Source organism: Thunnus thynnus, chromosome 18, assembly GCF_963924715.1.
Source record: "Thunnus thynnus chromosome 18, fThuThy2.1, whole genome shotgun sequence".
In the NCBI taxonomy this organism is placed as follows: domain Eukaryota; kingdom Metazoa; phylum Chordata; class Actinopteri; order Scombriformes; family Scombridae; genus Thunnus; species Thunnus thynnus.
In genome coordinates, this window is record NC_089534.1 from 11,920,446 (window position 1) to 11,934,083 (window position 13,638).

General features: G+C 40.9%; 1 protein-coding gene across 3 annotated transcripts; it reads left to right on the forward strand.

Moving 5' to 3' along the window:
• yy1b (YY1 transcription factor b) lies at nucleotides 1-6,335 on the forward strand. Of its 3 annotated transcripts, none has more exons than XM_067571540.1 (6): nucleotides 1-732; nucleotides 2,015-2,177; nucleotides 2,925-3,005; nucleotides 3,389-3,449; nucleotides 3,907-4,065; nucleotides 5,223-6,335. In XM_067571540.1, exons 1-6 carry the CDS (start codon nucleotides 171-173, stop codon nucleotides 5,403-5,405), a joined length of 1,209 nt encoding a protein of 402 aa, XP_067427641.1. In that variant the 5' UTR covers nucleotides 1-170; the 3' UTR covers nucleotides 5,406-6,335. The 3 variants fall into 3 exon arrangements, with proteins under 3 accessions (XP_067427641.1, XP_067427642.1, XP_067427643.1); XM_067571541.1 differs by having other exon boundaries at nucleotides 2,027-2,177; XM_067571542.1 differs by lacking the exon at nucleotides 2,925-3,005.
• The last annotated feature ends 7,303 nt before the right edge of the window (nucleotides 6,336-13,638 follow it).

Genomic DNA, 13,638 nt, shown 5'->3' on the forward strand with positions numbered 1-13,638 from the left:
TGGCGACGAGAAGTGGCGTGGGACGGAGTGGAGAGAGTTGTTATCGGAGCAGAGGGAGAGCAGGAGCCGAGCAGGAGCCGAGCAGGGGGCGTGTGTGACTGTGTTTGTGAGGTCCGAAAACAGGAGCACAACACGGCGTGAATGAGAGAGGCAAGCTGGCGGACTTCAACATGGCATCCGGAGATACGCTGTACATTGAGACAGACGGCTCGGAGATGCCGGCCGAGATCGTGGAGCTCCACGAGATAGAGGTGGAAACGATACCGGTGGAAACGATCGAGACCACGGTGGTCGGCGGGGATGACGACGACGACGACGACGACGACGGGCAGCCCATGATCGCGCTACAGCCGCTGGTCACGGACGACCCCGGCTCCATCCACCACCACCACCACCATCACCAGGAGGTGATCCTGGTGCAGACCCGGGAGGAGGTGGTCGGCGGGGATGACTCGGACCTACACACGGGCGGCGGCGCGGGGTTCGAGGATCAGATCCTCATCCCGGTACCGGCTCCGGGAGTGGAGGACGAGTACATCGAGCAGACTCTGGTGACTGTGGCCGGGAAGAGCTCCGTGGGTCGGGTGAAGCGGGGAGGCGGCGCCGGCGGGAAGAAAGCAGGCAAAAAGAGCTATTTAAGCGGCGCGGAGGCCGGTGGAAGAAAATGGGAGCAGAAGCAGGTGCAGATAAAGACACTGGAGGGGGAGTTTTCTGTCACAATGTGGGCTTCGGGTGAGTAACGTTACCGTGAGGCCGGCCGTGTCTGCCCGCTCCGGGTGTTAGCAGTTACATGTTAGCCGTTAACTTGAGGCCCTCGCTGCTAGGGCGTTGTCCTGCTGCACCAGACTAGTTCCTGGAGTGGTTCGTTTGCACCGCCGTGAGAAGCGACAAAATAACGCATGTTTTCGGTGCAAAAGCCCGACTTAGCATATCGAAATGTTTTTGTTTTGAAGGGAGGCCATGTTTTAGGTGTTGCTGGGCGCCGCCATATTTCCCCGAGACTAGTAAGTATGGCGGCGGCCCCCGAAACAGAAAAAATGGCGATATAGACGCGGAGATGGCGGCGGTGCTTCTTTTGGGGAGAGAGAGAGAGACAGCAGCTGGGGTTTTGGGATATGTGCAGGCCGCAAGACTGTGGCGCACTTACTCCTGAAATGCTGCTGATATGTTACGTAAAGTGTGTGAACGTCTAAATACATGTGAAATGTTTGGAGTTATTTACCATTTAGCCAGACAACCATGTAGCAGTTAGCTGCTGCTGGTAGTTGACCAGGCAGTTTACTGTCTGCATCAGGCCTCCGTGCAGAGTGATGCTACTGTGTGCAATGCAAATGTGTCAAGGTGGTTAACCCATCATCACTATAAGTAAGCATTATATCATAACTTATAGAGTTTATATTTGCTCGGGTTGTGCATTTCATGGCACGGCTACATTTAAAAACCTTTGGATAACACTTGGACCTAATCAGTGTGTTTTTAGGGAGCACACAGCAGCTATCTGAGGCTATTTTTAGTGCACTCTGCTGGTTGGTTCAGTAGTTATTATTTAGACTTTATTTAACACAGGCACATATTTGTTTATAAGTTTCACAATCAGAAATTAAGAATGAATACATGCAAACCAGATGTTAAGTTTATTGCACATCAAAGTGCTATTTTCTATATATTTTTGAGTTTAAAGGCAACAAACTGGGGTGTAATTGTTAGCAGGTTGGATTTATTATGTGTTTTTAGATTATTGTTAGGTTATTTCTTTTTCTATATGTTTAACTCTGCATGTTAGTCATGTTTCTTTTTGTTTTCATCAAATTTTGAGCAAACTGGGGTGTAAATAATACACCTGGAACATACATTATGTCATTTTCTACTAATGTAATTATGCAACAATAATGTGGTGACTCATATAACCTGAGGGCCAAGGCAGCTGCAGATGTTTTCAGGGGGGGGGCCTCCCCTCAGGCTTGTAGGGAAATATCAATATGTTATGCGTTCAGTCTCTGTAATTTATTTTTAGATGACAATAAAGACATTGACCATGAGTCGGTGGTGGAAGAGCAGATCGTCGGGGAGAACTCTCCTCCAGATTACTCTGAGTACATGACAGGGAAGAAGCTGCCCCCAGGTGGCATCCCGGGGATCGACCTCTCAGACCCCAAACAACTGGCCGAGTTTGCCAGGTGAGAAAATTCACCTGTTTCGTTCTGCTAGTGTCTATTTTATGTACTCGACTTGAGCATTTATGAGAATTTTGCGTCTTTATTTATTTATTTTTCTGTTCTTACTTTACTACAGTTGGCAGACAGGCATGTCATTTCATGTGTTTTTACAAATACTGATTCATGCTATGTGTATAATTTGTATTAGGGTTGTTTATATTGTTATGACTGTAGGGCTGCAACTATTATTTTCATCACCGGTCTGTTGATTATTTTCTCAATCAGTTATTTTTTCCTACTAAATTGTCAAAAGGTAGTAAAATATGCCAACTGTGTGTTTGTTTGTTTTTTTACAATTATGTTTGACAAACAAAAACAGTAAATATTAGAAATGTTTGCTTGAAAAACTGAAACTGATTAATAATAATAAAATAGTAGTAGATTTCTGTCAATCAGTTAAATAATTAACCTACTAACCATTTAAACTTTAGCTACCGCCAGTAGACCAAAAGGAAGTTTTTATTTGAATAGATTTTGAGTTATAAATTAATAAATAATTGATCACAAAAAGTGTTTTGTTGACTCAAAGAGTCAAGTTGTGATTTTGGGGATGTCTGTTGCTCAGAGCTAAAGTGGCAAGTAGCAGTTATTTTCATTATTGATAATTATGCCAGTCATTTTCTCAGTTTATTGTTTAGAAAAAAGTGAAAAATGCAGTTTTAAGAAACACTAGTTGACACATTCAAATTGATTGTTTTGTCCAACCAGGAGTCCAAAACCCAAAGATATTCAATTTACCACCACTGAAGACCAAGACCAACCAGCATATTTTGCAACAATTAACCGCAAGTAATAGATTATTAAAATTGTTGCAAAATTAATTGTCTTATTGTTTCAGTTCTGTAGCCTTGTAAAGTGCAAGTCAGCTAAATAGTAAAGGCCAGTGAATGTTCACAGGGAGTAGCTATCATCTAATTATTGACTATGATAACTTAACAGAATTTTTTTCACTCTTCTGTGCACATGTGCTGTCTGGAGGTGAAAGTGGAGATGTAACAGGCAGCCTCTTACTGAGACTGGTTATTGATTAACCAAAAAAAAAAAAACAACAACATTAAAACTAGACTTGTAGATGAAATGAGCACTTATGTTTTAAGGGATGGCCTTGAGTCATGTCTGTTTTTGTTTATTAAAAACAACAAACCGTGTCCTTTTTTTTTTTTCCTAAACAGGATGAAACCCAGGAAAGTCAAAGAGGACGATGCTCCCCGGACGATAGCTTGCCCTCATAAAGTGAGTCTGCTGATTGCCATCACTTTCCAATAATAGGAGTTCATAGTTCCTGATCTTACATCGTTCATTGATTGCATTCTGTGTAACTGAACATTATTCTAAAGATGTAGAAGATAAACGAGGAAAGCACTTGAGTTTATTGTTTTTTTTATGTACTTACAAGAACAATCAAGCCGCTTCTGAACTCAACATATTCAGCTAATGCAAAGAGCGTAATTCCCTCTATGACCATTGCTCTAATGGAGTGTGAAGCCTCTGTTAACAATAAATTATCACTTCAGGAGAGAAAAAAGGATTTAAACTTGTTTTCAAAGATACAAAATGCTGCAGACTCCTCACGTTTATATTTATGTACAAGAAAACAAAAACCCTTTTTGTGCACCACTTTAGAGTTTACAACCCTAGCTGTGCTGTTGGTCAACTCTGTTCTGCACTCTCTCTCTCTCTGGTCCCCCAGGGCTGCACAAAGATGTTCAGGGATAACTCAGCCATGAGGAAGCATCTCCACACCCACGGACCCCGCGTGCACGTCTGCGCCGAGTGCGGCAAGGCCTTCGTGGAGAGCTCCAAACTCAAACGTCACCAACTTGTTCACACAGGGGAGAAACCCTTCCAGGTTGGCATCTGGACTAACTTCACACTCCTCCGAGCACAGATAGTCTATTTTTACATTTTAAGCACATAAGCTCATTTCTATTTGAAGGCAAATTGAAGCGAAGGAGAACAGGATGATAAGTACACTTATATGGTTCAAAATGAACACCCACTAAGTTCCAAATGCCAGTAAAACTTTGGTGGATAAATCAAGTCATCCATCACACTAGTCTCTTCCTGATCTCAAACTTTAAGACTCTGCTCCAGAATTTTACTCAATCTGTTTGTGAGTGAGATTTTGTCAGGTGTTTTTTGACCTTTTCAGTCGAACATTCGTGACCTTTAATTACTTTTGCTACGCCTTTCAAACTTTCCGATCTCGCACATACAGTATGTTGTTGATAGCGGTGGCAGATTCACCGTTCGGTTCGGAAATTCTTATTCATTCTTTTAAACAAAAGATTTCCCACAAAGATAGACAAAAGTAAACTTCACATTTCTAGCCTGCGGCCATCGCCTCCGACTGGCTTTTTAATGTTTCCAGTGATGAGAATCCAGTAAAGCATTCTCACCAGCTGATGATCCACGTAGAAGATAATGAATCTATGAAGTAACAGCATTTTTTTTCTTGTATTGAAATGTAGAGCTAGTTAGCCTTAGTATTATAAGTATGATATTGAGAAATGTAAGATCAGACTGTTATGTCATTATCTCAAATTAAGCCTGTACAACTGCTTAGCTTACATAGTTGTCTGTAATTTCAAAGTCTGTTTTCACATTATTATTATTATAATTAGCATTTAGGCAGCTTCCACACTGTGGGGAAATACTACACAGTGGATGTGGTAGTTGTTTTATTGTAACCTGTAACCCCACAAACTAATGTAGTTGGTTAATGATGAGCTGCTTGTCCTAGAAGTAACACTCGGATACTACTGTTGCTTGACATTTCGACTCTTTCTGCTTATTGTAGAGCAGAAAAACACACCATTTAATCCATTCCTCGCACTTTATGTCTTGTGTTTTAAATTTTGGAAATGCAAAAACATATACACCACCCTCCAAATTCAGCACAGTTACAGTTGCTAAGCTATGATTGGACAAACTGTCAAGTAAGCTCAGATGTCACGACACTGTATGATCAACTCTAAACTTTTTAACTCTTGTCTTTCCCTGTAGTGTACCTTTGAGGGCTGCGGGAAAAGGTTTTCTCTCGACTTCAACCTGCGCACACACGTGCGGATCCACACTGGAGACCGGCCCTACGTCTGCCCTTTTGACGGCTGCAATAAGAAATTCGCCCAGTCAACCAACCTAAAGTCTCACATTCTCACACACGCCAAAGCCAAAAATAACCAATGAGAACCCATCCACCACACAGACGGGGGAGAAAAAAAAAAAAAAAGAGCGAGGCACACGTGAAACCTCTTTTGAAGACGGGAATGGAAAGCTTGAGACTTTTTGATTTCTATAACAAAAAATCTGACAGAGAAAAAGACTTTAAAAAACACTGAATTTCAGCTAGTTTTTCCTGCGTCCCCTTTCTTCTGCTGTCATATTGGATGAGGAACACAGTGACTGTTCCCCAAAGCCCCGGCCAACACGGTCCCTGTGTTTCTCCAGTGGCACTCTGCTGCCAGAAGATGGAACCCATGGACAAACATCAGAGACTTATTTTTACCAGAGCGAGCAGAGAAGCAGCAATCTATTGGTATTTTTATTTTGTCGCATAGCTTTTATTTTCCTCAAGTGTGCATATTGTACACTTGACTCAGGCTATGTTTAGTAAAATTGTGATCTTCTTTTCCTTCAGCATTATAAGATCGTACCTATGATACAAAAGGCTTCGGCATTGTATGACCTGTTTCACATGTATGAGAAGTTCAAAAACAGCTGTATGTTTGCATTTCCATACCCTCTTTGGTTGTATTTTTCTCTAACCACAAAATAACCTTGTATACTTGTATTGTATGGCTGTATTGAAATTACGTAGACATAGATAGAGGTGTGATTTAAAGTGTTAGCCAATTAAACTTTTAGTCATGAGTTGCTTTATATTTTCTATGGACTGTCTTTACACAGAGAAAATGAATAATATGAACTTACTCAGAACCTGTCTCAGTTAAAGTATCTTAAAGCGTACATTGAATTGACTGCGAGACCATCACTTTCTTTGTTAGAATGTAATGTACAGACGTCAAACCATTAACTTCCTTTGTTGATATTTACACCCATGTATCTCAACTGCCCACAATAAAATGGGTCATTCCAACCCTGTCGAAATACTCAAAAGCTCTTGCTAAGTGTTGCTGTTCATTCTAGACATCCCCCCTGATGTACACTAGACATTAATTGTTGACTGTTCTGATCCTTGAAGACCCCTCCAGATATGTTTAAAGATGTATATAAAACACTACTTTGAATAATAATGTGTCTAATATGATTTTTCCACAAAAAACAGTATAATGATCTTGTTAAAATCCTTAAAATAACATCTACACCTTCTCCCTCATTAAAAATCCAGATCTATGAATATGCAAATATTGTTTATTTCAAAAGTTTACATGCTGGGCACAAGATGTCTCCTACTTCTCTGAAAAAAAAGTCAATTCTCATGGACTGTATGTGCGCTGGAGGCTTTAAGTTTCCACATCACACTTGTGTAAGTTGAATGCTGGACCAGGATCGGCTTTAAACTAGTAGTGATGTCACAAATCATGCTCGTAGGTGCACAGCTAAAAGTTAGAGAAAACATAGAGTTTCCTTCTTCAGTAGATGAATATGAGAAGAGTCTTCTAGTGTCAAATATACATTATTCTGCATAGTGAAGCTCAAACATCCAACTGATGTAACAAGAAGAAAAACATTTTTGAGTGGAGGGGGACTTTAAGGATTATATCAGCGTTATGGCGTATGCCTACCAGACGAAAAAAGCAAACTGAAGACGTTACCATGATGACTGTGATTACACAGTAGCCTCCATGTTTTAGATTAGTGATACCCAATCAGAGTTACATTTATGGAAAGAGTGTGGAGATCAGCTAATTTGAAAAAACAAAACAGGAATTATGGTTCTTTGGTGATTTTGTTCTTTAAAAAAGTAAACATATTTGTATTTAGGAGGAGAATAAACACACAGTTGGGTCTGCAAACTGGTGTGAGACTGACTGTCACAATAACCAATGGACTGGAGCTGACAGGACTCTGACAGGATACCTGAACACCACATGCTGCATTTGAGTTTTGCCTGAAAACTACAGCAAGTGAGTAGAGAAGTCAGAGTAGCTAATAATGAATAAATGGTTGTACCTTTTATATAATTAACATCCAGTTTAGACATGGAACATGAAGGGACATTTAAGAGCATCAACAAATCTAGAAATAATGGAAAGCCTGTGAGATTTGTATTAAATGTGCAAAAAAAATATCACAAAAATCTAGGGCTACAGCTTTGATTATTTTCAGTATCGATTAATCTAAATCTTACTTTGTAAATGAATCATTTTTTGGCCTGGTCTTTGTTCTGTCAGACCAACAGTCCAAAACCCAAAGATTTTCATTTAAACTAAAAATATTCACAATTTAGAAGCAGGAATCAGTAAATGTTTGGCATTTTTGCTTAAAAAATGACTTAATCTCTCCAAAACTCTTGCTTTGAGTCTCAATTTCCGTCATTAGTGAACACACCACAGACTTCTTACAGTGTATTTTCAAGAGAAATCATAAAATAAAGTGGAAACACAAGTGCCATTTACTAACTCAGGATAACAGACTTTCTGAAAGCTGCATCAGCTCAGTGGGATTTCCTCCCTCCCTTCCTCCCTTCCTCCCTTCCTCCTTTCCTTCCTTCCCTCCTTCCTTCCTTCCGTCCTTCTTGTTTCTCACGCTTGCAATTTCAAGTTTTACACATAAGTCTCTTCCTTTTTCTGCTCAGCCAGCAGGATTAGCACAACTGTCTACCTCAGCGTCCTGCTAAGATCCCGCTCTCTGGCCTGATCCTGTCCATCCTGCTGCAAACTCCAGACCAGACCAGCTCTCACTGCCCCCTCCTGGCAATAATCTGCAATGAATTTAACCAGCTGACAGTGCTCTCCATGGTGCTGATCCCCAGGCGGATTCAGCATCCAGCTGTGCTTACAACTATGCAATCAAGCCTCTGTGTGTGTCTGTGTGTGTAGTAAAATATGCTGTTTGAAGAGTTCCCTCTTGAGTTTCTTTTTCGAAAACTCCTCCTCTGTCCTCTCCGCTCTCTGACACGTAGGGCGATCCAAGAGGAGAAGAAAAACAAAAGTTGCTCTGTGTTTCTGGTGTAGAAATACATTGATTTAGCTATAGTGCATTCTTGATGTCTTATTGGATTTTTTAGACTCCAAACAGCTCAGACCTGCTGCTTGAAATTCAGCACCAGGTGCACTTTCCCTCTACCTGAGACCAACTTTGACTTGAGTGATGTGAAAGCCCCCACCAACCTCTGTGTGTGTGTGAGAGAGAGAGAGAAAGAGAAAGATCCGTGTTTGTGTAAATGTGTGTGTGTGTGTGTGTAAGAGAGAGTCAGAGTATGTAAAGGCTGATTCAAGCATGATCCCACTTGGGGTCTTTTTTTTTTTTTCTAAGGGAGCATTTATTCACAGGATTGGTTGTTTTGATTGACAAAGGCAGGGGAGAGTAAATGCGCTACTTGTTATGCAGCTGAAGTCTGTCAAGCCTCCAACACCTGCTCTCTTTCAGATGCTTATTTCATTATGGCTTCTCTTTCCCAGGAGTCAAGGCACTTGTAGTTTTTTTTTTTTTTTTTCCTTTCTTCTTTTTAAAATCCTGTGCTGCATGTTTACCTGGATGTTGTTCCCTCTCTCGTTCTCACTCTCTCTGCTCTGGCCGAGTTATTTGCAGCCAGCTGTGATCACACCTACGGTCTCAACGCCTGGATTTTCTTTCATTAGCCTGTCGCTCTCTTGCAAGCAAACAAAGGTTTATCACACTGAAACCATACCAGGCACCCTCCGCAGTAAGATACCCCCAGTTGCTGCACTACACTCCCGTCCCCCCCGCCAATCATCTGTGAGTGTAGACTAAATCAGGAAATCTGCACAGATCAACACTCAGCTCTCTGTGGTTTATTATTTATTTCGCATTTCTTAATAACACTCCTGCAAAGATCTTCCTCTGTGCCTGTGCTCTGCTTGTCAAGAGCTGAATTTCATAGTCACAAAGAGATGTAAATAAATCAAAAATGTGTAAACCACAAAACTGTATAAGCTATGTCTTACATTAATTTCTGTATTTTGTCGTAAATCTTCAATATTTCAGCTTATTAAAGGTGAGTAAGCTTTTGTCTGCTAATACAGAACTGCACAAATGGACTTTTATGTGCACCCTCCTCTACATCCTTGGTCACATATAGTCAGAGCCTGTCAATGACTGTTATGCTTAATCCCTTCATTGCTCCGTCTCACAGCCAATTTGATGGTAAGGCATGCAGAACAGTATACTCAATTCAGTCTGTGGGTCAAATCTCTGAACTTAAATCTGTTTCTAGACACGTTTAAATCTCTTGAAGTGCCTTTTTTTTGCGGTGGGCACAGTAAGAGATGCTATTTCCATGCAGAAAATATGTTGCCAAGGTAACAGAGGAGAGAGTGTGTGAGAGAGAGGGAGGCTGAGATACCCTCTGAATACCAGGACTGCCGCTGCAGACGTAGAGCACAACGCTCCACCCTGTCAGCGTCGGTACAGCAGATTTTCAACCCGTGTACGACACTCTTTACACATCTGAAGGCTGTCTTGGACTGGTTTAAATGTCAAGGCTGTGGGTTTTTTTTCATTTCCTGCTTTATTTGCAGAAGTGTCAAACCACAGAACAATACAGGTCGTAATTCATCTTTCAGTATCTGCTCTTTCTGCATCTCACCCTCTTTCTCAACTCTGGTCCTCTTGTCTCCTCTCTCTCACTCTTTCTTTGAATCTGTCTCTACCTGTATACAATATATAGACTACATTTCTCTCATTCTTCTGCCTCAGTTTCAGTCTGTCTCTGTGTACACTCATCTCCTCTGGCATCCTCTATGTGTCAATCAAATTCAAATTTGCTCTATTGGCATGGCTGTAATTAAGTCCAGCAAAACCAAATCAGGTTATACAATGCAAGTTTAATAATTCATAATTCAGAGAGAGAAAAAAGACAAATTGTTTGCATATTATTGCAAAATATATGCTACACTAATCACCATCTATTTTGGTAATAAACTCAGTAATTTATTAAGCAAAAAGGCCAGAAGTTTTGCTGGTACCAGGTTCTCAAATGTGCTTTTTTGCTGCTTTTCTCTCTTTTATTTAATTTTAAAGGATATATATTTGTGTTTTGGACTATTGGTTGAACAAAACAAGCAATTGTAAGGTATGACGTTGGACCAAGAAATTTGAAATGGGCATTTTTCACTATTTTCTGAAACTTAATAGACTAAATAATTACCCTGGTTTCAGTGGTGGAAAGTAACTAATTATATTTAAGTACATTTACTCAAGTTCCGTCCTTTTTGAATTTATCCTATTTTATACTAAATATTGTACTTTTTACTCCACTATATTTACTTCCCAGCAACAACTATTAGTCACTTTTCAGATTAAGATTTTACATTAAGAAAGAGCTTAAAATACGATGTATTGTTAAAGACTAAATCAGTGGTTCTCATTTGTTTTGGCGTGGGACCCTTTACAAAGAGAACTGTCTAGTTGGGAGCCCTTGTCACGTGTTTCAGATGTATATGACTTGTATGTTCTACCAAAGAGTGATTGTCCTTCTTAAGTTCTAAGATGGTTTGATTTGAATAACTGTTTGAGGCCAAAAGAAGTAAAATTATCCAGTATTTCACAAAAAAGCAAAGATTAGAGGAAAGTCTGAAAAATAAAAATAAATGTATGTAGTAGAATTTGCTTTGTTTTTGCTTCTTTTCAACCAAGTTATTAATCATTTTGAGACACACTGGAGGAGCCCAAACCCCTAGGTTGGGAACCACTGGATTAAACTGCCTATAACTATAGACTATGTTTAAAGTAGTTAAAACTAGCTGCACCAGCCAGCTATAACAGAGAAAGTCTACATATGCATCAGTATTAACGATCAATTTATCAGTCACAGGAGCCATTTTTCTACCTCTGATACTTTCAGTACATTTTGCTTCTAATACTTTTACATAAATGTCATTTTGAAAGCAGGACTTTTTTAAGTTGTTGTATTGCAACTTTTAGTTAATAGTATATTATATATTATATATTATATATTAGATATATTGGTCTAAGAGTGTTGAGTTTTACTTCGCTCATGATCGTCCAGATAATCTGCCACTTGGTTGTGTCTGCACAGTGTCAAAAAGAATTAAAGTTAACATCAGTTTTGTGGCAGATGTCTGGTGGTTTATGTATTTTTCTTTTTCTTTTTGCTGTAATTTGGACGGTCCAAATGGTGTGAAGGGGGTGCTGAGGCCAGTACAGTTGCTCTCATTACACCAGTCTCCCCATCCCTTCATCTTTCTCTCTCCCATCAGCCACCAGACGTCAATCACAAATCGACCTTTATTTGATTAATGCTTCATCTCAGGATCCTCATCACGTCGCCGCTCCGCTCCACCCGGTCACTAAAGGTGAACGCTCTTCAAAAGAGCATAGCCACTGCATCTACATTTCAAATCACTGATTGTACGGCTGCGCAGAGATGTGATCAGCCTGCAGGTTCTACATTGCACACGTGGTCACAGTTAGATCAAAAGACCTTTAAAGCCTTGTTTATGAAGAGCTACCTGACATTTTCAATTTTGCCAGCAGTAGCTCTGTCCCATCAGCTGCAGCAGATGACAACCGATCAAACAATAGCTGTGGGGCCACTGCAGTCTTATTTTGACTGCCTATATCCCCATGTGTTTTTGCGTGTACGCTTTATACGCCCAATTAGTGTAAAATTCATGTTAACTTTGACACCATGGTTTGATATCTCAACTTAACAAGCACACTAAGATGAGATCACTCTGAGCAATAAATAAGATTAGTACACAGAAACACAGTCAATTCATAATCCTAGTGTAAACTGGTTGTGGAAGCCCTACAGCCATGCAGATTTCTGTGTGTGGATGTAAAAAAAAAATTATTCAACAGTGGCCAGTGCAGGCATGCATGCAGTAACATGGAATAGTTTGGGACCACTTGGTGTCTCTGTGATGGGTGAGCAAAATAATGTGGCCCACGACCTCCGAACAGCTTCCTATCCTCCATTACCAGAAGCCTGAAGCGATAACAAGATTAGCATAAGCACTTTTAGAAAGTCACTGTGAATGGGATCCTTAAAGAGGCTTAAACTGTCCCCCCTTCACCATCAGCTGATAGATAGTTGGAGCTGACTGGCACATCACACGCTGTTGCTGCATTCTTGTCTTAGTGATCTCCAAGACTGGCAAATCAATGAGAGATCCATCATTGGGGACGCTTGGCGGAGAGACAGAGAGCAAATCACTTCTATAAGCGATAGCAGCTATCAGGCAAATGGGCAGAAAATGGTTCCTAATGGTGCCTGGTATGTCTGGTGTAAACTGCAGCCAGCCTCTTTGTCGTCCATCACCCTGGAGCATATGTAACCGAAAGAGAGGAGGCAGCGGGAGAGGAGAGGAAGAGGAGGAAGCATCTGTTCGTTCAGCGTGGGAACCCCTCAGGGGGGCAAGACAATAATCTGGGTTCACGTCAAACCAAATCTGGAGTCTGTGCTGTGGGATGATGCTGTGTCACTTAGTAAGTCTGTGTGTCAAACAGTGGAAGTCATCCAGTCAGCACCCCCGGTGTGTGACCTTCACTCAGCAGACTCCTCCACTCTCTAATGGGATTATAAAAATGCTCACTCATTTTCTCCCTCGGCTTTGTCAAAAATCCTGTTGGTAATTGAAGCAAAGTTGACTCAAATGCTGAGATCATAAAATATGGATGATGCCGTTTTCCAAACTCCTTGAACCGGCAAAGTCGAACACTGGTCAAGAGGGGGGGAAAAAGTAGTTTTTCAGTATGAGCCATTAACACCCTAACAGGACACTTGGCAGACTAAGTTATCAGCTTTCATAAGCTTATCGTGAGTTTGACTAGACAGTAACAGTTGGTGCTGAGTAAACAAGGAAGTCTTTAGTTTAGATTTGACCATTTCAATTATTTCCCCCAAGCCAAGACTGCTGTTTTCCCAGAAACAGTAATCACATTCACTATTAATGAGCCATGATGTTCATCCTGCACCCATTTACTCCTCTCAATAATGCATACTCTTTGGAATTGCCTGTGCATATTTTACACTGCAACACCTCCCCCTCTGTGTGCTCCCCCCTGAGAGGGATAACACCGGTGTTTTGGTCGCACTCGCTATTTGGCCCCAGGCTTTCTCTACATGTACTCTCATGGATAATACTTGCCGGGGAAACAACAGTCTCACGTGTGAGTCAGACTAAGGCTGCCTGCTGTGTGAAGATAATGAAACACCGAGTTGCAGCATGGAGAGCGAAAGGTGCTAACACACTTGTTGAAGGACCTCAGTCGTCTTCAACTAAACGTTCCTATTACTCCTCTCTAACTG

Coding starts and splice junctions, on each gene's coding strand:
- yy1b (XM_067571540.1), top strand. CDS start 171: ATGGCATCCGGAGATACGCTGTACATTGAGACAGACGGCTCGGAGATG. Junction 733..2,014: donor TGTCACAATGTGGGCTTCGG/GTGAGTAACGTT, acceptor ATTTATTTTTAG/ATGACAATAAAGACATTGAC. Junction 3,450..3,906: donor CGATAGCTTGCCCTCATAAA/GTGAGTCTGCTG, acceptor CTGGTCCCCCAG/GGCTGCACAAAGATGTTCAG.